This window comes from Neofelis nebulosa, chromosome 14 (assembly GCF_028018385.1).
Source record: "Neofelis nebulosa isolate mNeoNeb1 chromosome 14, mNeoNeb1.pri, whole genome shotgun sequence".
NCBI classification, from domain to species: Eukaryota; Metazoa; Chordata; class Mammalia; order Carnivora; family Felidae; genus Neofelis; species Neofelis nebulosa.
The window spans coordinates 9,072,966-9,098,468 of record NC_080795.1 but is presented as its reverse complement, the minus strand read 5'-3'; the positions used below and the strand labels follow the sequence as shown (position 1 = coordinate 9,098,468).

At 44.4% G+C, this 25,503-nt stretch overlaps 1 protein-coding gene and 1 long non-coding RNA gene across 3 annotated transcripts in view; one reads left to right on the top strand and one right to left on the bottom strand.

The window, feature by feature from the left end:
• Window positions 1-671: 671 nt before the first annotated feature.
• On the bottom strand, window positions 672-13,603 carry LOC131494896 (uncharacterized). Of its 2 annotated transcripts, none has more exons than XR_009253630.1 (3): window positions 13,529-13,603; window positions 9,869-10,040; window positions 672-4,209 (listed from the first exon to the last, which is right to left on the bottom strand). It is a non-coding gene; the product is annotated as an uncharacterized LOC131494896 (long non-coding RNA). The 2 variants fall into 2 exon arrangements; XR_009253631.1 differs by lacking the exon at window positions 672-4,209 and adding an exon at window positions 6,241-6,560.
• BPNT2 (3'(2'), 5'-bisphosphate nucleotidase 2) overlaps window positions 13,580-25,503 on the top strand; it is a 37,502-nt gene continuing 25,578 nt past the window's right edge. The window contains exon 1 of the mRNA XM_058699631.1: window positions 13,580-14,214. Within this exon, the coding sequence (XP_058555614.1) occupies window positions 13,825-14,214 (390 nt within the window). The 5' untranslated portion in view covers window positions 13,580-13,824. The remainder of the gene's footprint in view (window positions 14,215-25,503) is intronic.

Here is a 25,503-nt window from a genome sequence, read left to right as displayed (position 1 = left end):
TGACTTTTCTGCAAAAAGCAACTTTGGTCGCCTAGCTTGACAGTCACATGCTATCCCACAATGTGTTTTCTTTTTTTAAAGCACTGTCTGGACTTAAACCAGCTTCACTTTTGGCAGTAGTGAGTCTAAAGAAATACAGCTGATCCTTAAATAATACATGTTGAAACTTGCACGGGTTATACTCAGATTTTTGTACAGTGTAGTAGAGTTCAAGAAATGTATTTTCTCTTCCTTCTGATTCTCTTAATAACATTTTCTTTCCTTTAGCTTACTTTATTGTAAGACTACAGTATATACTACATATGATACATAAAATATGCGTTGATCAATTGTTTCTGTTCTTGGCAAAGCAACTGGTCAGCAGTAGGCTATTAGTTAAGTTTGGGGGGGGGGGGTCAAAAGGCATACTCAGGTTTTTGATTCTACAAGATGTTGGTGCCCCTGACCTGCTTGTTGTTCAAAGGTCAATTGTAATTCTCTGGCTTCAGGAGACCTGACCTCGGGGCTCCGTTTCATTAGCATCATCTTCTGAGGACTGTCCTGTCCACACAAAGCTACCGACAGCTACTAACTAATGTTACCAGAAGCGAATGTTCCAGAGCAAATATGTCATCAAGATAATGTCCGTATATTAAGAATAAACACGTTTTGTAAATAGGTAAAGCCACCTGAAAGTTTTTAAAAGTTTATTTATGAGAAATGCATAAATATCCCAGTAAGGATGAAGGGAAGCCTCACTAAAGTCCAGTCGGGAGGCTGGAAGGTAAAACCCTACCACTCAATGTCAGTTACAGGAAGAACTGTCAATTGCAGACTCCAACAGAAGAATGGTCAACAAGAAAGAATCTTCAATTACAGGTCCCAACAGAAAAAGATACACATTGCATCTTTTATAAGAAATCAACTACCCCTGCAATTCAGTCAATGAGCAAGTCACCACTCTGAACTCTTGCTTTTTTCCAAGGGACTTTTATTCAAAACAACCCCTCCCGACTTCCTCCTTCTTCTCCATAAACGAACATTCTTCTTTGTTGGTTGGACTTGCCTGTGGTTTTGCTGTGGCTTCCATGTCTTGAATTGTAATTCTCTGCTAGTCCTGAATAAACCCGTTTTTCTGAATAATTGGCTGTTTTATTTTTTTTTATTTTTCTAATGTTTATTTAATTTTGAGAGAGAAAGAGAGAGGAAGAGCGAGCGTGAGCAGGGGAGGGGCAGAGAGAGAGGGAGACACAGAATCCGAAGCAGGCTCCAGGCTCTGAGCTGTCAGCACAGAGCCTGATTTGGGGCTCGAACTTGTGACCGTAAGATTGTGACCTGAGCTGAAGTCGGATTCTTAACCTTCTGAGCCACCCAGGCACCCTTGGCTGTTTTACTTTTGAAGTTAACAAGTAAAAAGTGCACGTCTCTCAGCCATGAGGAAGACAAAACCATTCTCCATATAGATTATGTGCTCATCAGGTGTCTTATGTTAGGCATGATTATCCTCCCATCATTTTAATTTTGTGTTTATTAATCTTATGGTTAGTATTGCAGGCTCCAGAACAAAAAGAAAAAGGCCCTGAACTTTTTGCATTATTTAAGAATTCAAAGGTTTTCTTAATTTTATTTATTTATTTTTAAGTCTATTTATTTATTTTGAGAGAGAGACAGAGAAAGTCAGCAGAGGAGGGGTAGAGAGAGAGGGTGAGAGAAAATCCCAAGCAGGCTCCACACAGTCAACACAGAGCCTGATGCGGGGCTCAAACCCACAAACTGTGAGATCACGACTTGAGCCGACACCAAGAGTCGGTCAGATGTCTAAGCCACTAAGCCACCCACCCAGACCTGTCACCCTCACCTGGCCTTTTTCTTGCTTTACCACTTTGTCTCACAGCCCTGGGATGTCATGTCTCTTTCATGGAGTTCTGGTTTTGGAGATCGACACTTAGTAAGCCTCTCACAATATCTTCCAATATTGAGGTGAATGAAATATTTAGATTCCTCAAAGTGTTACCGAGAGTTAGATGGAAAAGGAACGAAGCCCTGGTCCTTTCCGCTGCCACAGTAAAGAATTCCAGGACAGGGAAAGGAAAGTACAGCTGAGCAACGTGTTATTAACAGGACACTCCAAGGGAGGAGCAGGCCAAGTGAGGAGAGACAAAGGCCCTAGAAACTCTAGGGTGTGGGCTTCTATCAGTTTCGCTTTTCCCCTGGCTTCTAGGGTTGCAACATTTGAGTGACAGCCCTGGATTATATAATAATTAGCCAACAATCCGTGTCCTTTCCCAAGATGTATTTAAAATACCTGCAGGGGGTAGGAAATTGCAACATTTTGTCTATTCTAGGGACATAGGTCAGGTCTGCATAAGCACAAGAAGCATATCAAACTTAACTCTCCCTGGGCCGGGATGTTGTGCCCACAGACCCGCTGCCAGATGGGTGCAACGGGTGGTCCCGGGCGGTCCTGGGTTGGGACTGTCCATCCTCCTGTCACTCACGCCCAGCTTCCTGCCTAACGAAAGCGGTTGTACGTCGAAAAATTGCAAAACCAGGTGCACAAAGTTGTAACTGACTTTGGTAAAGGTTACAGTTAGATCCTGCCTGTCTTCAGTTACAACCCCGTTAAAGCAGCTTGCTGGGAAGTACAGGTCACCCCACCCCCACTGTCCGAACCTAAAGCATTCCCACGAAACCTTTCGTAAGCCAAAATAGCCATAAAGGGAAGAAGCAGTTGTCATGAACTTCCATGGAAAATTCTTTGAGTGCTCCCAGACGCAAAACAATAAGCCCTCTTAGGCTTTTCTGATACCTTAGGACACATCTTGCTAACAGATGAACAAAAGAAATCGAGATAAAGCACCGATGCTCATAGACACAGTCCAGAGCTCTGGCGGCTGGACTCTGAGATGCCGCGTGTGGTTCCTGGGGAAGGAGCTTGGCGGAGCCAGTCTCCCTGCTCGGGTGCACGCTGCCTCCACAAAGGCCCGACAGGTGCCAAACGATGCCAAAGACTAATCTCGCTTTTCACCTTTTTTTTTTCTTTTTTTTTTTCCATAAAAACAAAAGCCCTCTTTGGATTCCCTTGGTTAGAGAAAACAGATAATGATGTCATAAATCTTTGGAAAAGTGGGGACACACCCACCATGAGACTCAACCCGTTAGCTGGACCCACAGGCGTGAGGCAAGCTCTCTCCTTCTTACCCATGTCATGTCGATTTCCCATTCTCTCTCTCCCCCAGTTTTGCTTTTCTTTCCATTGTCCCTGCGATCTGTATAAATGTAAGGGAAACGTGGTGTGCGTGTAAGCCGACATGTTTGAAATACACCCCTGGCAACCGTCTCCTTGGTATGTGGGCAACCAAGAAAATGCAGGTCGAAGGAAGCAACGTCTTGCATTGGGGTCAAGCTTTCTTACCCCCAGACCTTTCAGGCTGGCCTCGGACCCAGACAGCTACAGGGAGGAGGGAGAGGCTCACGTGGCCTTCATTCTCTGACCACTCTCCCGATGAACAGCGAAAAACAAGCTGTGGCCCACAGAAGACTTCATATGGTGATGTCCTGATCTGGCACTCCCGCCCTCTGGATGGCGCGGAAGCCCGAATTCTGGCTTTTTCTCTCCTGGGGCGCTTTTGTGAGTTCTCCGAAGCCTTCTCTCCCCACTCTCCTGCTGGACACCAAGTTCATTTCCCTGGGTATTCCCTGCTGTGGGTGACGTGCTCTCCAGCCCGCCTTGGAAGCTGCGTCTGCCCGAGGCCTCCCCATCACGGTCACCTTGGTGTGGCCAGCGGGGCGGTCCTCACAGCCAGGATCACTTCAAGAGAGCCCTGGCCTGGCTACTTTCTGGGCAGCTACTTTGTCTAGGACAGAAAACCCAAGTCTTTGTCTTGCCAGACTCTCTGAGCCCAGGCCGCTCCATGCAGGAAAATCTCTTAACCTTAAAACCTGGGGCACGTGGATTTTTTTTTTTCCTCTAAACACTTCCCTCCAAACCCCTGTCATTCTGAGCCAGAGATGGGAGGTGGTCAAGATGAGCACCGCATTCAGCAACTAGCTTTAAATGGATCCTCACGCATCTTTCTCCTCCTATCATGCTCCTGGTCTACGTGACAGTGAAAGGGAGGCGTTGACCCGGATCCCGACAGTACTTCGGGAAAGACGAGCTGGCGAGCGCCTCTCTTGAGGACGTATATAGTCTCTTTGTTGCTCTCAGCGTTTGAATTTCGGTGAAAACTGCAAGACGGTGAAAAAACTTACATCTAGCATCCTGTTGCATAGGCTTGAGGCAATTGGGCACCTCCCTCCTTTCCCCCCCACACCCCCCCAGGCACAGGGCACCATGGAATCAATCAGCAACCGTATCTGTCCAGGTCTGTGCCAGGCAGCGAGGAAGTTATAAAGAAAAACTGGATTATAAGCCTTTGAGAACTAATCATCCCAATAAATAGAACTAATGGCGTTCATTCAAAACACAACACATCGAGTCAATAGCAGTCCTGTGCCAGCTGGCACAGCTCCATTAGGCTAGCCAGACCAGGCACGTGAAAAACTGGGGTGGGGAACATGCCTCAGAAGCCACAGAGCCTTAGTAAGGGAGGAGGCACAAGCAGGGGGAGCAGGGGCTAGCCTTAGCCTGTCCTTCCCTGCAGGATAACCTGGAATGTGCAAATACAGGATGCCTCCCGACCTCAGCCACTCTAGGGGGGCCAAAGGGTCACAGAGTTCCTCATCCTCCGGGAAGGGCCTTCCTCAGCCAGAGACAGCCTGGGAAAGCCAATGTGCACCCAGCATCTGAGGAAAGCGGATGGAAGAGAAAAGCATAGCCTTCGCAGTGTGTGGGAAGCGCAAGTCAAGAATGGGAATTTGAGGGAAACGATCATTTGGTTGCTGGACTGTGTTTCTTCAAGCACAAGAGACGAGATCACGTTAGTAGAGTACTGGGAATATCGTGCAGAAATAGTGGGGAAGACAGGGCAGGGCTAAGCTGAACAGGAAAGGTTAGGAGCGCAAAAGAAATTCAGAGCCTGAGCTGTTGACAGGATGCTGGGGCGGGAAGACGGCCGACTGCACAGGGCTCACTCGGAGCAGGGCTGAGATCTGGCAAGGCCAAGAAGGGCAGGAGGATGCACAGCAGAGGGGAAAACAGCTTCCAAAACAGACAGAAACACCCGTAGTTATAAAGCACACACCGTCGTTAAGGGGAAGCAAAGGATTTGCTTTCCCTCTGCATCTTTGTTCCCTCTGCAGTCCCTGCCTCAAGAGCCCCGTCCTGGACCTCGCAAGCTTTCGCCAAAATCTGCCCTACAGTTAGGATGCAAGCAGAGCACCCTTCCAGATTCTTCAGTGTGCATTTGTCTCCTCCTTCTACTTGGCTGGAGCCTTGCTGTGATTGATGGAGACACGTGACTTCACTTGTAAGCGTTGCCCTAGTTTTTCTTATCCAGGTCAGTCTTTGAAGGACCTTAGGTCACAAATCCAGCCAGACAGGGAACTTTATTCACCCTCAGGATTTACATGCGTTGGCTGCGTGCACCTTGGAAAGAAATATCCGTGCGTCCCCTCCCTGGCCATCTGCATTCTGGTTTGTGTAGCAGAAGGGCTGATTTTTCTCCCTCGTTATTTCATAGTTGTTTCTACCTGCACAAGTCAGTGGGGACAACAACCTTGGCGATCATGCTAGACAGGAACTGAAGATGTTTCTTATCCTCTTAAGACATTACATCAAGACAATTTTGTTGGAACAGGCAGTTACAGTATGACTGTGGCAGAAACGCAGGTGTAAGCTCCACCCCCTGCCCTATTTGGTCTTCAAGCAGTTACATTAATATCACATACAGGATCCGGTTTTTTGACTTGATTTGTTTGTCCTTCCTCCTTTCTAAAACCTCAGTTAAAAAATTTTTTTGTAATGCTTATTTTTGGGAAAGACAGAGTGCAAGCGGGGGAAGGGGAAAGAGCGAGGGAGACACAGAATCTGAAGCGGGCTCCAGGCTCTGAGCTGTCAGCACAGACCCCCAACACCGGGCTGGAACCCAGGAACCCTGAGATCATGACCTGAGCCGAAGTCAGATGCTTAACCGACTGAGCGCCCAGGCGCCCCTAAAAAAATCAGTTTTTTGAGGTATTATGTATATTTGATAAAATTTGCCAAGTTCAAGTATTCAATCTGCTGAATTTTGACAAATGTATAGAGTCGGGGAACCACTCCCACAGTAATAGTATGGAACACTTCTATCACCTTAGATGTTCCCGCAGGGGTTTCTTGCAGCCAACCCCCTCCTCCGAGCCCTGTCCCTGGCCACACTTGGTCCCTTTCTTAAATATGAAGAGGGGTGTGAGTGGCCTAAAAAGTTCATGGTCACATAAATATCACCTGAGGCCTTTCTTTGTTCTTAATCTCCAGTAAATGCAATTTGCCGGTCATTTCCTGTCGTGCTGAAGAATCAAGAATCGTTAAAATCCATCTTTTGCCACTTATTTGGAGCTGAACTCATCGTCTTTGTTGACTTGCTCCGTGGACAGCATAGAGAAAGTTTGCTCCATGTTTCCAAAGAGAAGGCACTGTAATTGACATCTGTCTGGGGCTGAAAAGAGAGCAGTCTGAGCTTAAAGACAAAGAGATGCACCGTTGAAATTCAGTGCAGACAACTCTATCTCCTACCTCTCCTCCTATTATCTTTTGGTTAGATTTTAGTAAGATTTTGTGTCTGGGACGTTGTCACCCTTATTCCATTACCCTACGGGAATAAGAAGAGATGGGAAGTAATGAACAAAGCTAAGCAAGGAATGTGGGGAAGGGGCAATGGTGGTGCAAATGCAGTGGAGTGAACAAAATGCATCAGAAGTCATTTTGGGGGCATGCATCAAGTGTTTTGGGTTCTGGGATACCAACCCTGAATAAGCTGTGGGGTCTTGCCCACCAGGAGCTCGCAGTTCAGTAGGGGAGGCAGCCATGTCATCAGGCAGTGATGAGATTACTGGATCATGCGATGACAGAGGCTGTGCTGTTGGTTACTGGAACGCGTACAAAGAGCCTGGCGTCCATTCTTACATCAGGAAAGCCTCCTGGAGACTGTGATATGCAGGCTTGGAAAGCATGAAGAGCTATAAAACCTGAGAATTTGTTTCTTGGGATTGTTCATGGTACTAAGTGATTCATAAAATAGAAATTGGAGACTTCTTAAAATGAAGTGGTATCACGCAGAAGCATGGAAGAAGTGAGAAACATTAAAAATGCAATCCGAATCAGGTTATATGCAAATCTAGGTGATTCAATGAATTCATAGAGAGAAAGGGAGGGAGCGAGGAAAAGGGAGAGAGAGAAACAGAGAGAGAAGAGAGAGAGAACATGCTACGCCACGGAGCACGCACTGTGGCAGAGCCTGAAAATGTGGGCTCTGCATTTGGGGGGCTAAGGGTCTTGCTGCCTTCCCAAGAAGGATTGTGTTGCCCACATATGGGCATTGTGTGGAAATCAAGCAGAATGGCAAATGGAAAACCGGGGTTCTGATCTGGCTTAGCTCTGGGGTAACTCAACTTACCTACCAGATCAAGGGATGGAGCAAAATTATCTATTGTTTTAACCTCTAGAGTTCTCTAATTTGATGCTTACCTGGCAGGTATTTGTAACTTTGTAGTGAGGTATAAGGATGGCAAGATGTTACTTGAGGCAGTAATACACAGGCGATGATGGCTCTATCTGCCCATGGCTCTCTGCCAAGGAATGCAACATCAGGCTATTCTTCAAGTGGCTATGGCTTTTGCCATGTGTATGGATGTTCAATGAGAATAACCCTGCTTACCCTGGCTGACTACGGTAACTAGTCAGTTACCTAGACCAGAGCCGAAGACACCCAGGAGGATATAGTGAGAAGTACGGCATGCCAAGTAACTACCAGTAGGGGTGACCCAATCAGAGCTTTCCTTGCTGGTGTAAACAGGATGCACAGAGAAAACGTGGGTCACTGGAACTGCTGTTGTATTCTACATAACTATGAGTCCATCTTGAAGCACCTCATGATCTGCTATTATAGTTTTAGAAGCACTGAGACACAGAATGAATCTAAATTTCTGAGTATGTTGCTGGTGTTTCCCATTGCTACAGATCTCTTTACATAAACCCATCTAGAGCAATCGGATTTGCTAACTATGGAAGTCCCAAGGACAAGCAGGAAGCTCTCTCTGTCTAAGGGAGGCTCCTGGGTGAAGACAGATGAGTAAGAGATTTCGTTCTGCTAAAAGACTAGGTGCTTCTGGAAGGCACTTTGTAGCATCATATAGTATTAGTAAGCAGATGCTGCAGAAAAAAAGACATTCTCTATTTGCTTTGAGACTAACTAAGATGAAGAAATAAATTGGCAAAATTGGCTTTATGGTTAAATTGATAATGTGGGAATATTGGCTGAGATTTCACCTGACTTGCAGCTAACCAGTTAGCCTGCCAGTTTCACGGATGCTGGCAGAAGACACGAGACTCCTGGCTCAGAGACAAAGCAATTGTGGCATTCAGACTCAGCATTTGCACTTGTTTCTCAAGCCTCACTTCCAACAGAGTGGCACTCAGAGGGTCCAGAGGAGGGTAACTTTGAGCTCAGGGACCTTGAGGTTTTTATAATTGGCCGCAAGGCTGCCTGCCCTTATCTTTATTTTAATGTGTAGGAAACAAAGTTGTCCTTTTCTCTGGAGGAAGATAATTCTCTGTCTTTCAAGGCTGTTTGCTGTACAAACATCCTTGAAAGGATAGCGTTCTTGAAAATGGAGTCAGTGCCTCTGCTGGAAAGGCAAGCAGAAACAGAGACTTAGAGATAACTGGCTCCAAACAGTCACCCTTTAGTAGAACCATGAAATCAATGTAGAGGGTTTACACACATAAAAGAATGTTTCATGTAGTAGGGTAAGCATTGTTTAGGGAAACTTTTCCTTTGTTGTATCTACGTGTAAAAACATTTTTTCCCCTTTTTTCTTTGGCAATAACTTTGAGACACATTGGCTATGATATTATTAAATACATTGAGTTCTTACATTCCGGGTGACATCACTTGGCTTGCATTATACCCAAAACAGTGCAATAGCAACATGTATTATGTTGGGGTTTTTCTAATATAAATCATAGATACAATGCCATAGACTCCATATTATAATCATGATTGATACACACATTCAAATGCTATTTTGGAGACTAGAAAATTTTAGATACTATATCATGAGGGTTTTTTGGACTGATTAAGAAGGTAAATTTTACCTCAGGTTTCGGGTAGTGGGCAAAATGTGTTTTATGAGTTTGGACCACTTACAGAACAAAACACAGTGTGGGGAAATTTACATTACTAACCGAATTGATGCTCTGCCAAGCATTGGATTTAATAAAGAGCACACACATAAGTTAACAAATATGTGACATCTTAACAGCTCCAAAGCAAATATTTATTTCATCTGACTTGTATGCCTATGAAACAAATGTTCTGGACAGAGAAAATGAATGTTGGGTCCTTCATGTATTTGTTAAATTCAAGACTTTTAAAAACACTTTACACAAAGGACAAAATTGCATTAAAAGTAGTTCTTAAAAGTCCAGTTTCCATCTGAGTAGATATTTATGATATCTCTGCTTGGATATACAGAGATCTGAGTTCACATATGCAAAAGGTCAGAGGATAGAAAGATCTGCAAAACACCTACCTGCCTTCATGTTGGCTATATGGATTAGAGTAATTACAATATCAACGAGTAGAAATTATACTCAGTTTTCTATACCTACCACATTGCTTCTGTTTAAAATAAGTATTCACTGTTATTATTGCTAAGGTCAGAGTCATAGTAGAAGGTTTTAGTGCTAACATATTGTTTTATATTAATTGCTAACATATTACTTTATATTAATTGAAAAACTTACCCATTTAAATTGAGTATTTCAAAATCTTTGGGAAAATCGATTTTAAGAATGGATGTAGATCATGTTTTAGAAATACATGAAGTCTTAACATGTGAAAGCCGTTGTCCCAAGAACTGTATGATCTGCTAAAGAGAGAACTTTAGCAGCAGAACCAAGTACCATTTCACCGGATCTATTAAAAAAATAGAATTATTGTTTTTATAGGCTCACTTAAAGGAGGAATATAAAAATAATATTTTTCTTGGAATATTGTAAACATGAAGAGGTGCTATGAGTTCATTGTTTTTTCTTGCTTTCTCAGAAAAGTAGTAACACCACTTTTCCATGGGGTTCAACTAGCTGGAATGTTTGATTAGTTTAACTGTCCGCCTGAAATGCTCTTTCAGGAGAAAAACAATACAAGAAAACTAACTGGCAGAGATTTCACCACACACACCCACACCCACACCCACACACACACACACACACACACACACACACGCACACACACACAATTTCTCCAAGATAAATTTTGGGGTTAGGAGTCATTCAGGCAAATCAAAACATGCCATCATTTAAGATGTTAATAATGTTCTATAAATGGGTGTTATTTATTTCATACATAATGGAGAGCATAAGGAAAGGTGGTATTTGCAGGAAGGCAGTAACATTCAGACTTCTAGGAGAGGTCCTTTGTCTGATGTAATCAAGACAGGAGTGGGTTGTAGACGCAAATCTATAAATATATAATAACTTGTCTCTCTTTTAATGTACGGTGAGTTTTCTTTGAGCATATTCATTAGCTGCACTTTCAACCACATGAGTAATGCATAATCTAAGACGACCAGCTTGCTTTCTTTAAAGCCAAGCAATCTGATTTCAGTACCTGTTTGAGCTTTGATGATTCTTTTTCGTCACAGTCGGGGACAGTTTTGGCCCCAACAACCGAAATTGGTGGTAATTTTTGTTTTTAGTGACTCACCTGGATCCAGTCATTCAGCTTTCAGCTTTATATATATACTCATATTTGATTGTTTTACATGATATTTCACTTGTATTTGTAATAATAACCATGATGACAAAATGGGGTTGAAATAAAACTAACACTAAAGAGTATAGAAAGTTCTAGTAGTGGGAGTGAGAGTGCGCAGTCCCCCAAAAGGTGGCATTTATTAGGTGTAAACATGCTGATGGTGGAAAGCAGGGTCTGCCAAGCCAGTTAAGTGCAAAGTGGTTAAAGAAGTTTCTCCTGTGTGTCAATTCTTGTTGCTACTAGTATTTTTACACAATAAGGCACTCCTCATCTTCAACACCTAGAAAAAAAAGGTTATTTTTGAAAGTCCAGTTTGCCTCAGTTCACAAACCTATTATTATTTTAATTGATTGATTAATTTTATTTTAGAGAGTCAGAGCATACAGGCGGGGAGAGGGGCGGAGGGAGATAGAGAATTCCAAGTAGGCTCCACCCTCGGGAAAGAGCCCAATGGGCGGGGGGGGCAGCGCTCCATCCCACCACCAACCCACCCTGGGATGGGACCATGACCTGAGCAGAAATCAAGAGTTGGATGCTCAGCCAATGAGTCACCCAGGCACCTCCACACACCTATTATTTTCCATTTACTTTTATGTAATTTTCATTGGTATGTATTTATTCTTTAGAGCCTCAACATGTTACTGAAAAAGCAAGTTTCTTGCAATCAAATTCCTATGAAGGTTCTAAGACAACATCACTGTCCCACATGTAATTAGTTTCATCTTCATCACAAAGTTTCTCTTAATGATTACATGTTATATTTTATGAATATCTATTACGTATGACCTATCGTGTCACCTGGGTACTAGAACCCTTCTTGGAACCATGACGTTTAAACTCACTCATTGTTTCCAGGGCAACTTCTCCTTCAATTCTTTAATCTCTTCCCCGAAGTATAGATGCTCCAGAGCTTTAAGGATCCCTCTGGGTGTCTCATGCGTGCTTTGTATAGTGCCACAGTGAATGGGGCCCGTTAGTCCTTTCCAATACCCTTGGAAAATATTATTCAATTTATTTTTACAAACCTCGTCTATACTTTCCCCCCATGCTTTTAATATTTTCATAGCTACTCCCCAACTCCTATCTTTCGTTGATTTCAGAGTGTAGTTTGAGGTGGTTCTGTTGAACTTAAGCCTTTCTACTTCAACGCTGATCTTTATATTTACCTCTGGATTTGGTAGCCATAACTGCCCTGTGCCCTTCACTTTCAGCTTTCTTTTCAAAGCAGCTTTGCTTAATTGTGAATTTGTTCCCGAAAGCTGAGGAGAACAGTGCCAGATTCTTAAGATCTGGTGCTGTCAACACTTCAGAGACTGGTCCTTCCTTGATTTGTATCTGTACTTGATTTCGTGCTGTGATTATTTTTGAGCTAGTTACAGATTGCTGGCAGGGAAACCGCACAATCAATAATCTTTGTTTATTGCATCTATATAACCATATGCAAATTCTACAGATGTCCTGAACTCTGAGGAAGTGGTGAAGGTCAGCCTGTCTCTGCTGACTTGCCTAACAAAGGATGTTCAGAATCCATTCCATATACTTGCAGTATTTAAGGTCATTAGCGTTGATTCAAGCCTATTTACAACCAATGACTTTTTGGCTATGAACTGTGAAACAGGCTGCATTTTAAGTTGATTTTATAGAAATATCCTAACACTTGAGAACGATACTGCACATCTTAATGTTCACTAGTGACATGAAAAATAAACTTACTCATGCTTATAATAATATTACAATTTAGTAAGTACAGTATTCAGTATTCCTGCTAACGTATCGAAGGCAAATTATTTCAGGTAAAGGCTTCTGGAAGCCTTTGGAGGGCCTATATTGGCTCGAAGATTACATATTCCGGATTGACTGCCCATCCTGTGACCACCTTTATATCCAGTAGGCTTTCTCAGTTCCTCGTCCATCTCAACCTCTGGGAGGAAGGTGTGTGTCCAGTGAAAGAGCGTTTTCTTTCATTATGAAAGCCCAGAACCAAGGCATATTTTTCAGCTGCGTAGAGGGTGGTTTATTCTGGCAGATGGAGGAACAGGGAAAAATCTATATAAACCTACGGATGCAAACGCATAAGCAAGCGTTTGGATCACCACAGAGAGACCAACAGAATAAAGAGCCAAGTAAAATTCCCCAGTGTGGGAGAGGTCCCTGCCGACCGACCTCTCCCAACGCGGAGACGCGATTTAAAGATACAGGCTCCGTCTACACAAGCGCTGGAGGAAACAGACACACACACACACACACACACACACACACACACACACACAAAACAAGAAAACATACAGCTCTGTCTGAAAATGGCTTGTCATAGCCTCCGTTCGTCAATAATCTGAGAGTGACGGGAAGTCTAGCCTGTAAAACAAGCGGTAGACTTTATGTCAACCATGCGTCGTCGTTCAAAGAGAGATTTAGTTTCAATCTGCACAAGGCACTCAGCACCTTCCCTGCGTGGAAAAGAGCTCCGTCACACCCGAGACCGACTTGAAAAGCCAGCCACCGCTCCAGCCCCGCGCCAGGCGGTGGGGCGTCCCAGGGCTCCCGGAGCCCCGCGGCCCGCCGCCCCGCCCCCAGGATCAGCCCGCCCCGAGGGCGGGGAGGACGTGGCCCCGCCCCGCCCCGCCCCCTCGCGTAACCCGGATACACACCCACGCTCCCCTTTCACCTCCCAGCCGTTGGCTAACGTGGAAGCGCGTCCCACTGGCCGGCTGAGGAGCCCGGACCGCGTTGCCCTGGGCAGTTGGGCGCGCGGCCCGGCGACGGAGGGCTTCTCGGCGCGGCTCGGCCTTTCCCGGGAGGGAGCGATGGGGCGCGCGGGCGCCGGCGAGCGGACGCCGGTGTAAGACGCGCGGCGCCCGGCCCCGGAGCTAGGCGGCGGCGGCGGCGGCGTCGGGCGCGGGGAGGCCTGTGAGGGCCGCCGCCCCGAGCCCCGGCCTCCCGCGCCATGGCCCCCATGGGCATCCGCCTGTCCCCGTTGGGGGTGGCCGTGTTCTGCCTGCTAGGGCTCGGCGTGCTCTACCACCTCTACTCGGGCTTTCTGGCCGGCCGCTTCAGCCTCTTCGGCCTGGGCGGCGAGCCGGGCGGCGGCGCGGCCGCAGGGCCCGCGGCCGCGGCCGACGGGGGCACCGTGGACCTGCGCGAGATGCTGGCCGTGTCGGTGCTGGCGGCGGTTCGCGGCGGCGATGAAGTCAGGCGAGTCCGCGAGAGCAACGTCCTCCACGAGAAGTCCAAGGGGAAGACGCGCGAGGGGGCCGAGGACAAGATGACCAGCGGGGACGTGCTGTCCAACCGCAAGATGTTCTACTTGCTCAAGACCGCCTTCCCTAACGTGCAGGTGGGTGGGTGCCACGAGCGCCGGGCGCCCTGGGTGGGGGGGAGGGGTGCGGGCCGGCGACAGCGCCCGCTCGGGGTCTCCTTGCGGGGAGACCTGCTCGGAGCGAGCCCCAGCGCCTTGACCCCTCTGACAGCTCCAGGTCGTGGGGGCCTGGCTCCCATTTTTGCAGACGTGGAGCTCGAGACGCGGAAGTCTAGGTGCTCAAGGTCGTACAAACAGTTGACACAAGAGCTGGGTGAGGTTGCAGGTAATCTGAGTCAGGGCCCTGGCCCTTCTGGCCCCTCCCCAGAAACGGGGACGCGCTTCGTGCCTGCGATCAGAAGCTCGGGGTGCCGGGCCGGCCTTGAAAGGCTGGGAAAGTTAACTTCGGCCCCTGCTGGGGGCCCTTCTGTCAAATGAAGGGGTTGGACCAGAACCCCCGTGGCCCTCCAGCCTTTCTTGATGTACTTGTCGGAAGGATAGTTTCTATGGAACACACGTTTTCTGCCGGACCCGCTAGGAGCTAATTGGGGGCCGAGGACGGTAGAAGTCTTGTTGCGGAACTGTTAGTTCGCAGGGCAATGTGGGAGGTATGCTTCTGGCTTACTTGCGCCGCAGAGTGATCAGGACCCTCTTCAAGGCGTGTATTTGGGGAGCTCTTCAAAGAAGGCTTCGGAAGTCTATTTCCCAGCCACTTCGTTTCAGCTGCGCCCCCCTCCCCGCCCCCGTATTTTCTACAGAGAGTAAGAATTGGAAAACCTTGGCCTTTTATTTGGGTGCGTTTCTGGGGAAGGAATTGACATCTTCGTAGGTAAATCCAGAATTGGGGATTTGTTATTCATACTTTAGGAATTCATCATTTTAGTGGAGCTGCTGTCGAATGAATAACCCTTTTAAAAATGTATGATAATTCCAGAGGAAGAGCTTAACTTAGTGTAGCAGTGCTTTGGAAGCGTTATGTGCTAACTCGTTTTGGCTACGGGGAAGAAAAATAGTTTCCAGTGGAATTTTATTAATTAGATAAACAGTGAAATCGAAACCCCAGCTTCTTTGGAAAGTATCTGACCTTTTACTGTTGTTCTTGGAAGAGTTAAGCGAGTATTGTCATTGTAGAATTACCTGTTTTGTGCAATCCTCCCTCCAGTCTGTCGTATTACTGCTTGGGTTCTCTTTTTTCCTCTTTCCATCTGTCATTTTTTTCTTACTGCCTTTTTTTTTTTTCTTTCCTTTAAAAAATTTTTTTTTTTCAGGGGGAAGGAACATTGGCTTCATGTCATGAGCCGCTGGCTACCAGATGTTATTGACACAAGAATTCTCAAACAAGACACAGAATGTTTATTCTTCTTTTGTCCTACCCTGCTTTATCATCACAAACAATACTTATCTTGGGTTTGTACAGATATGTGTATCTTGTGTATGTAAGATCCGCCGGTAGGATATCTTTTCTCCAAGACACACGGTATTCTCTTAAGAGTTTGTCGAATAAACAGAGGAGTTTCATAGAAGTTGATGCAGAATAGTTACATCAGTAGAAATGGTGACCATGTCTTGAATTTATTTTAGGCACCCAGATAATGGCACGCAGGACTTCTTTGGATCCTGACAGCAACTTTAGGAAGTAAATTTTATCGATGCCCAATTTGCAGACAGGAATGCGGGGCTCGCAACACTCCATGGTTTATATGAACTATCGAATGCTTCATTTTTAGCTAGATCTTTCGGAGGCTGTTTAAAACTTACAGCGCAATTCCCTAGGGAAAACCTAAACTTGTAGAAGATTAGAAGCCATGATAACAAAATATATCAAACAGAGTTGAAATTCGTGTTTTTGAAGATGAAGACGACGACATTCTTAAATACCAAAAACACGTACCTGCGTGCCCATGTGTGTTCACGTGTGAACCAAACCTTCTGCTTTGGGGAACTTCCACAGGATTCTGCATTTGTTTTCGTGCTTCTCAGCGGACGTGAAGGGAATGGCTGCCAAGTGGTAACGCTGCATTTTATTGAACACAAAAGCCAGGCTTTCAGAAGTGCAGATGTTGAGGGCTCTGCCTCCACGTAAAATAGCTTTTTGTTTTCTTGTGACTGAATATTCACACGTTCGCTTCTAGTGTTGGGCTTTTGCTGGTGTCGAGGAGGTCACGTTTATTTCTACAATGTCCAAGTAGAACGTTGGACATGTCCTACTTGTCCTCTTGCCAAGTGGTGTCCTCTTGAACGGCCTTTGATCACTGCGTTAAGACTAGAGGCCGAATGTTACAGCCATCTGTGTAGACACTCAGCCCTGGATTCCTTTTTCCCCTCTCATCGCCCCCCAGCACCCAGAAGGTAGTCCTAGACGTCTCGTGGGTTTTGAAGCCTCACCTGGATTTTGGGGGGTAATGATTTTAAGTCCAGTCCCACTCCGTTTACTTCCTTGTGGAAAATTAGCATTGATCAGCCACAGAGGCTTTCTTCTTTTATCCTGATGCCCTGTGCAAATAGAGAGAGGTCTCTTACTTTTTACCACACTTTTCTTGTCTGGAGTCCGAGGCTTGAGCTTTCCTATCTCACGTTTATTCCTCATACGAGGATATACCACATGCCACTCTAGAATACGCACGTGGGGGTAGTTTTGCCCTCAGGGGACATTTGGCACAGTCTGGAGATTTTTGGTTATCACAGCTGGAGGTGGAATGCTACTTGGCCTCTAGTAGGTAGACCGTAAACATCCCCCAATGCATAGGACAGCTCTCTGTAACAGAGAATGACGTAGCCTAATTTTTCACTTGGGGCCAGGGTTGAGAAACCCTGCTCTAGAGAAGGGAGTGTTATCCTAAGAAAACTCCAGTTTTGGGCTGGGAGCCCCGGATTTCCTTTGGTGTGCAGCCTTTCTTATGTCAGCGATCTTGGGAGAGTCCCCAGGCAACCTTTCTTCTCTTCTTCAACGCATGGGCCGTGCTTGATTTTATTATGTGAAAATACTAGGAACTGCAGCCATTTGCGTGGCACTTTCAGTATATTCTTCTGGATGGTGATGAGAAGGAAGGCTGGAGATCGTTTTCTGCAGTGGATTTGCAGCTACAGAACAGACACACTTAGATTTATAGCTTCAATTTGCTATACAGGGAACTCTGTATTTGAAAGGCCCCTGTCCTCAACTTTCCTTGTTCAAAGTGTTTTTTGTTTTTTGTTTTTTGAACGTTTTATTTATTTTTGAGAGAGAGCATGAGCTGGGGAGGGGCGGAGAGAGAGGGGGACAGAGGACTCAAAGCAGGCTCTGCACTGATCGCAGCGAGCCCATCGCGGGGCTTGAACTCGTGAACTGTGACATCATGACGTGAGCCAGAGTCGGACGCTCGACTGACTTAAGCCAGCCAGGCACCCCAACTTGTTCAGTTTTTGACGATGATTCATTTTATTTGAAGATGGGGCATGCTACTCCAATCCGATAGGAGTCTTGGGCCTGTGCTTCCTTGACCTTTAAGATGGGAGTTAAACTCTTCTCTCAACAGCAGTACTCACTGGAAAAGTTTGAGAAGCTTAACACAGTGCTAAGAACACTTGACTTGACATCTTGTCCAGTCACCTGCCTGTGTAATCCTGGCCAGTCATTTCACATCTCTGAGCTGCAGTTCCCCTTCTGTAAAATCTAGATAACTAGTAAATTTGATAATCAGTGCAGACATAAGCACTGCAGACAGAAAAAAATACAAGTTGAAAGGAGCTGGCCCAATAGAGGTGGTAGGATAGTAAATTCCAGTACCCTGATGAGTCTGAATCTGATGCACATGGGGAAATCACTGTGGAAGAAATTAGGAAGGTAGTCACATGGCGAGTTCACGCAAAGAGGGTTGGAGCTAATCTTTAGTTTAATCCTAAAGTACTAAAGAGAGCCAGATTTACCTGACTTTTCTTGAAGCCTGCAACATGCCATACTTTGTTTGGGCTGTGGCCGTTTGGAGGTGGGTGAGACCAGTTAGAAGTATGTTAAAACAGGCTGTGCAAGAGATGAAGACCAGAGCTCAGCTAAAAGGAAAGTTATACTCAGCTTGGTTTCCTGGCTAACGTTTAGTTAGTCCTCAGTAAGTGACAAGCGCTGAATTAAGCTTTGTATTACCACCATTAATTTACTCTTGACAACGACATAGGAAGTTAAGTACTATTGCCCCCATTCTGCAGATAAAGAAATTGAGGCTTGGAGAGGATAACTAATTTACCAAGCGTTACACAATTAGAAGATAATTTTATCCTCTCAGAGATTGACTTAGTGATCGGAGAATCATCTCAGGTCCATTTAATTCTGTAGATAACGCAATATAGGAGGTATAACCACAGTGTATTCTTAACTAACCTATAGTGCTTTGAATGATTAGTAGAGCTCAGGGGAGACACTTGGAGAATCATTTGGAGGGGGTAAACCAGCTAGGAGGTTTTCTCTAGTGAGAGATGATACATCTTAAATTGCTGTGGTCACAGAAAAGAGCGAATTGGAAAGATACGAGAGAATTTCTAAGGATGTTCTGAAAACGACCCCTTTATATCTGATTTTCACAATTGGTTTTGAAGAGTGGGCGATGACAAGTCAAAGGGGGCAGATTATGAGTGCCATCTTTGACGTGTGAAGTTAGAGTTGCCTTTGATATGGCCGAGGGGACATGTTAAGGAGGTAGTCGAATATATCGGTCTGAAGCTCTGAAGACCCGTCGGAGTTAGAAATAGGAATTTGTGACTCATCAGTGTGTTGTGATATTAATTGAAAGCTGTTGTGGACAGGATTGTTTATGGAAAGACTATATTGTGAAAGGGGAAGATCAAGGGCCTACAGCCAAGGATAACGCAGATTGAAAATAATCATTTAACAAGAATAACAGCATCCAGCTTTTATGCAATGCTTACTCAGTGTTAAGCACTATACTAAGTTTGTTTGTTTTACCTATTCTGTTTCATTGGTTCACCCAAAGAACCCTGTAGGGAGATGTGTTTATCATTCACTTTTAGCAGCTCAGAAAGCTTAGGGGACCAACCTGGATAAAGCCACATGCCCAAGAAATTGAGGAGCTGGCAATGATAGAACACATACTCATGATAGAGGTTCTGTGTGGTGAATGGTCACTGGTGAACTTTGTGAGAACTTGCTCGGTGGCTTGATGGAAAGGAAGCAAAACTGAAAAAGATGGGAGGTAAAAAAAAAATGGAGATAGTAAAGACAAGGCTTTCAAGAAATTGGACTCCTAAGGAGCTTGGCTGGGGTCTTCTATGGGACTAAGAGAAGTTTCTATGGATTTTTTTCTGGTATTGTTTTTAAGGTGTGAGACAGACGATAGAGCGTGTTTAATTATTTATGGATCTATATCTGAAAGATGGTATTAATAGTAAAAAACTTCTGAAAAGGTTGAAGAAGACAGGTAGAGCCATGTTTCTCCATCTAGAAAATAGTTGTTGAATGCCTACTATGTGACAGGCACAGTGTGAGGCACTATATGTAAAAACATTTTAGGATAGGAGCGCCTGGGTGGCTCAGTCGGTTAAGCGGCCGACTTCGGCTCAGATCATGATTTCGCAGTCCGTGAGTTCGAGCCCCGCGTCGGGCTCTGTGCTGACAGCTCGGAGCCTGGAGCCTGTTTCGGATTCTGTGTCTCCCTCTCTCCGACCCTCCCCCATTCATGCTCTGTCTCTCTCTGTCTCAAAAATAAATAAACGTTAAAAAAATTAAAAAAAAAAAACCCCACAACATTTTAGGATATAATGATTCATGGAAAAATGTAGTGAATGGTGTCTTCTTAGGACATTAACCAAAATCCTCTGCAGCCCCAAAGTAACTGAGCTTTCATATGAATAGCTTTAATTGTGTTTTGGAGTCTTGATTTCCTATTCTACAATTCCTGCTGAGGACTGAGACAGAGAGGCAGTAGCAATGACGGAGGGAGAGTAGATTGAATGGAAAGGGTTACGGGGAAGAAATGTAAGTATATTGGCAAAGAATAATGTTGTCTACTTCTGAGTTTAACACCTACTGTACCAGGGACTGGTTTAGGCTCCAGTAATGAAGGAAATTGTGTCCTTGAACTCATACAACCTATGTTCCGGTAGGTCGAGATCTATAGTACACCTGTGATCAAATAAATTGATTTCAGATACTGATAAGGGTTTTGAAGAAGGAAAAATAAGACCATGTCAGAAGAGTGAGTGGGGCTTCTACTTTGGCCATGATGGTCAGGGCAGACCACTGAGAGGCACTGTCATTTGAACTGAGATCTGAAGGATAAGAAACAGACAATCCTGCAGAGATTTGAGAAAAGTGTGCATGAGCAGGAGAGAAAAAATTAAGGAAACACAACGTTGCCAAAGGAACATAATTTTCTAGTAGAACGTACAAAGGTAGGTCCTGAGGCCAACGGACCAGAAAAAGACAAGTCTGGAGTGTAGTGTAAATAAGGATGCAAACAGAGAAAGGTTACTGGGGCCAGATCATCCGCACCTTTGTAGATGATGGTAAGGAGTCTGGATTTGATCTCTGTGCAATGAGAAACCACAGGTGTTCAGCAGGGAGTGACCAGAATCTGATTTGGGAAGATGGCGGGTTGCTGGGTTGCAAGGGGAAGCTCCATAACGGCAGTGATTTTGTCCATCTTGTTCATTCTTCTGTTCCAGTACCCATAGCGGTTTGCAATACGTGGCCATTAGTAGCTGTTGAACGAATGAATGAATCTGTGAATGCACTGTCGGAGGCAAGAGCAATTGAAGGCTATTTTAGAAATCCAAGTGAGGGGGGCCTGGGTGGCTCAGTCGGTTGGGCGTCCGACTTTGACTCAGGTCATGGTCTCGTGGTTTGTGAGTTCAAGCCCCGTGTCGGGTTCTGTGCTGACAGCTCAGAACCTGGAGCCTGCTTCGGATTCTGTGTCTCCTCCGCTCTGTGCCCCTCCCATGCTCATGCTCTGACTCTGTCTCTCAATAATCAATAAATGTTAAAAAAAAAAAAAAGGAAATCCAAGTGAGAGATAGATGGCGGCCTAAACTAAGATTTGCTCGGTATACATAGTTTCATGTATTTAGAAGTGGGGGTAGAATTTCCAGGACTTAATGGCTGGTGAAATGTGGGAAAGAATTGAGAGAGAAACTTAACCGTTTCTAAGGCCGTTGACCATGTCGTACGGTGGGTTTATTCCGTTTGTGGGTGTGTAATGGTGGCAGCAGGTTACAAATAGCGGTTGTGCAGAGGCAGGTGGGGACACCGGACTGACGTTCTTGGTCTCTTGCTCCGTTTGTTTCTTCCTAACCTGACTCTCAGGGAAGATGTTTTTAGATGCAGCCCCATACTTTGTTAGGCCATACTCATTTGAAACGATGTGGAGAAGCTGGCTTGAACTCTAGGCAGAAATCTTCATCCTAAGGCACGGTAGTTGCTACCCACACTCGGCACTGCCATTTTTGTAAGCCGTGGTGGTCAGGACCCAGAAACTACTTTGTGTTTTCTGGGAGGCACATTTGTTGCTTGTCTTGAGTTTATCCCATGGCGTTTGCTTAGTGTTACTCTTACATTCCCTTATCCGACACAGACTGAATTGTGTGCTCATTAAGTATGTGGGCCCTAAAGCTATAATACCTTAAAGCGATACCTGCAAGATGGTAGAACAGGAGTTCTCTGCGGTCATTCCCTCACAGAACATTGATTTGGGTAGTCATCCACAGATGAGGGTTCCTTTGTGCGCATCCGGGAGTCCAGCAGAGATGTTCCAGCACACCATTGGGGCAAAAAAAAAAAGAAGAGATGCATTGATGAGAGCGAGAGAAATGTTTTCACTTCACTTTCACCCCACCGTCTCTCAAGACAGCACAGCTCGGTGCCAAGAGAGAACCCCTGAAGCCTGCAGTTTCACCCACAGGAATGTGTGAGTGAGTGTCTGGCTTCGCCAGCCATGCAGGACACCGCCCACGAAACCACTTCTGTCTCTTGTCACCTATGTCCCTGAAGTGATCTGCAAGACTGAGGGGTTGGGAGAGGCTGTGGGAACACATAAACCGGGGCTCATCTAAAGGGATGCTCTTTGTAGACACCCATCAGGAAGGCTGCCCACGAGTCGCTGGGGAGTCCTCACCATTAGGGCCCCTCAACTGGCTCACAGGCACCCCCAACACTCTCCATGTCTTGCCCAAACCCAGTCCGCTCGCCCACCTTGGCGTGATTTTAGCATGTGCTCCCGTAGACAGCGAGACTGAGCCTTTGTAAATGGCCAGCAAACAAGCGCGGAAAGCCAGCAGAATTGCGGAATTGGGAAAAGGCTCACAAACTTGAGCATCTCAGAGTACCACCCTAGAGAAGACAAATGGGAGGCTCCTAGTCCCTGGGTTGGCTTTGTGGGGTTGAGATAAAGCTTTATAATCTTAAGAATTTACCCTCCAAGGGAGAACAAGAAGTGTGGAGAATGCATATCTGTAGAAAATGTTAGAGAAAGCCTTAGAATCCCACATCAGACTCAAGGTGAAGATAACTCTCACAAAGTCAATCAGTAAAGACTGGAGGAGGTGACTGCTTCTTTAAATGTGAAGGCAGCAATGCAGGGCTTCAAGGAATACAAAATGAATGAATGAATGAATGAAGCACAACATTACCACAGGAATATAATTTTCTAGTAACTGACCCTCCAGAAACAGAGATCTACAAATCGCCTGTCAACAAATTCAAAAAATTGTTTTAAGGAAGCTCAGTGAGTTTAAGAGACACAGACAACTCAAAGAAATCAGGAAAGCAATACTTGAACAAAAGGGGAGACACAACAGAGACAGAAGTTAAAAAGAGTGGAGAAACTTGTGTGCATTATGGGGGACCATCAAGTGTAACTTTTCATACTTTGGGAATCTCCAAGAGAGAAAGAGAAAAGGGCAGAAAGCTTATTTAAATGACAGTGGCTGAAAATTTCCCAAATTAGAGAAGAGAATGTGACATCCAGGTACATGAAGTTCATAAGTCCAAAAATTCAACTCAAAAGAGGACTTTATTGAGACACATTATAATAAAACTGTCAAAAATCAAAGACCGAATTTGAAAGCAGCAAGAGAAAAGAAACTCACCTGATACAAGGGAACCCCTCATCAGACTATCAGCAAATATTTCATCAGAAACCCTGTAGGCCAGGAGAGAGTGGGATGATATGTTTGTTCAGAGTGCTGAAAGAAACTGTTAAAACAAAACAAACTGCCAACCAAGAATACTTTACCTAGCAGCACTCTCCTTCAGAAATGAAGACTAGATCAGGATTTTCCCAGACGAATAAAACCAGAGGGAGCTGACCACCAGACCTGCCTTATAAGAAGTGTTAAAGGGAGTTCTTCAAGCTGAAATGAAAGGATCTAAGTAGTAACATGCAAACAAAGTATAAAATTCACTGGTAAGTTTAGAATTAAATTCAGAATATTCTAATGTAATAGTGGTGTACAAGACACTTAACTCTAATATAAAAGTTAAAAGAGGAGTGTTTTTTTTAAAACTATAGAGCTACAAAAATTTGTTAATGGATGCACAGTATAGAAAGATGTAACTTACAGCATCAAAAATAAAATGTGGTGGAGACAAAGAGGGAAGAGTTTATATGGGATCAAAGTTAAGTTATTATTGACTTAAAATAGACTGTTACAACTATAAGATACGTAAGTTTCATGATAACCACAAAGTAAAAACCTCTGATAGACCAAAGATACAGAGAAGGGAATCAAAGCATACCACCGTGGAGTATCATCAGATCACAAAGGAAGATAGCAACAGAGTAAGAAAAGAACAAAGAAGCTACAAAAAGCCAGAAAGCAATTAACAAGGTGGCATTAGCAAGTCCACATTTGCTAATAATTATTTGAAATGTAGGTGAACTAAATTCTCCAATCAAAAAACAGTTAAGTGAATGGATTAAAAAAAATAATAAAAATAAAAAGACCCACCTGTATGCTGCCTACAAGAGACACACTTCAGCTGTAAAGACACGCATAGGATCAGAGTGAAGAAATGGAAAAAGATATCGCGTGCAAATGGAAACCCAAAGAGGACAGGATAGCCATAATGGCATCAGACAATATAGACTTTAAGTAAAAAAACTAACAAGGGGCAAAGAAGGTATTATATGATGAGATAAAAGGGTCAGTTCATCAAGAGGATATGACAGCTGTAAATACATAGGCACCCAACATCACAGCACTAAGTACGTTGAGCAAATATGATAAACCTGAGGACGGAAACAGACGGCAAAGCCACAGTAGTAGTAGAGACTCCCAGTACTGCACTTTTACCAATGGACAGACACCTAGACAGATCATCAATAAGGAAATGACGGACTTACACTGCACTTCAACTAAGAACTGGTCTTCTGAAAAGAAGATTAACAAACCTTTGGCTAGTCAAAGATAAAACGATTCGAATCTTCTATAAATGCAGAAATGAAAGCATACAACCGCTACGTTACATACTGATTGCTACAATATACAAATGATCAAAAGAGATCACTACAATTACAGGTAAACAAATTGGGTAACTTAGAAGAAATGGATAAATTCCTAGAAACAGACAACCTACCAAGACTGAATCATGAAGAAAACAGAATAGCTGGACAGACCTATAAGGAGATTGAATCCTTAATCAAATTTCCCAATAAAATCCCAGGACTAGATGTCTTCACTGGTGAATTCTACCAACAAAAATTAATACCAATCCTTCTCAAAGTCTTTCCCAAATTGAAAATGGAACACTTCCAAACTCACTTTATGAAGCCAGCATTACCCTGATACCAAAGCTATGCAGGGACACTATAAGAAGAAAAAATTACAGGCCATTATTCCTCATGAACATACATCCAAAAATCCTCAACAAAATACTAAAAAACTGAACTCAACAGCATATTAAAAGGGTCAGACACCATGATCAAGTGGGATTTATCCCAGGAATGAAGGATAGTTTCAGTATGCAAATCAATCAATGTGATAGACCACAACAGAATGAAAGACAAAAATTGTGTGATTATCTCAAAATAAAAATATAAAAAGCATTTGACAGAATTCAACACTTTTTCATTATAAAAACTCTCAACCAAGTAGGTATAGAAGGAATATATCTCAACATAATAAAGGCCATATGTGACCAGCCCGCAGCTAACATGATACTCAATCATGAAAATCTAACAACTTTCTTTTTTTTTTTTTTTTAAATTTTTTTTTCCACGTTTTTTTATTTATTTTTGGGACAGAGAGAGACAGAGCATGAACGGGGGAGGGACAGAGAGAGAGGGAGACACAGAATCGGAAACAGGCTCCAGGCTCTGAGCCATCAGCCCAGAGCCTGACGCG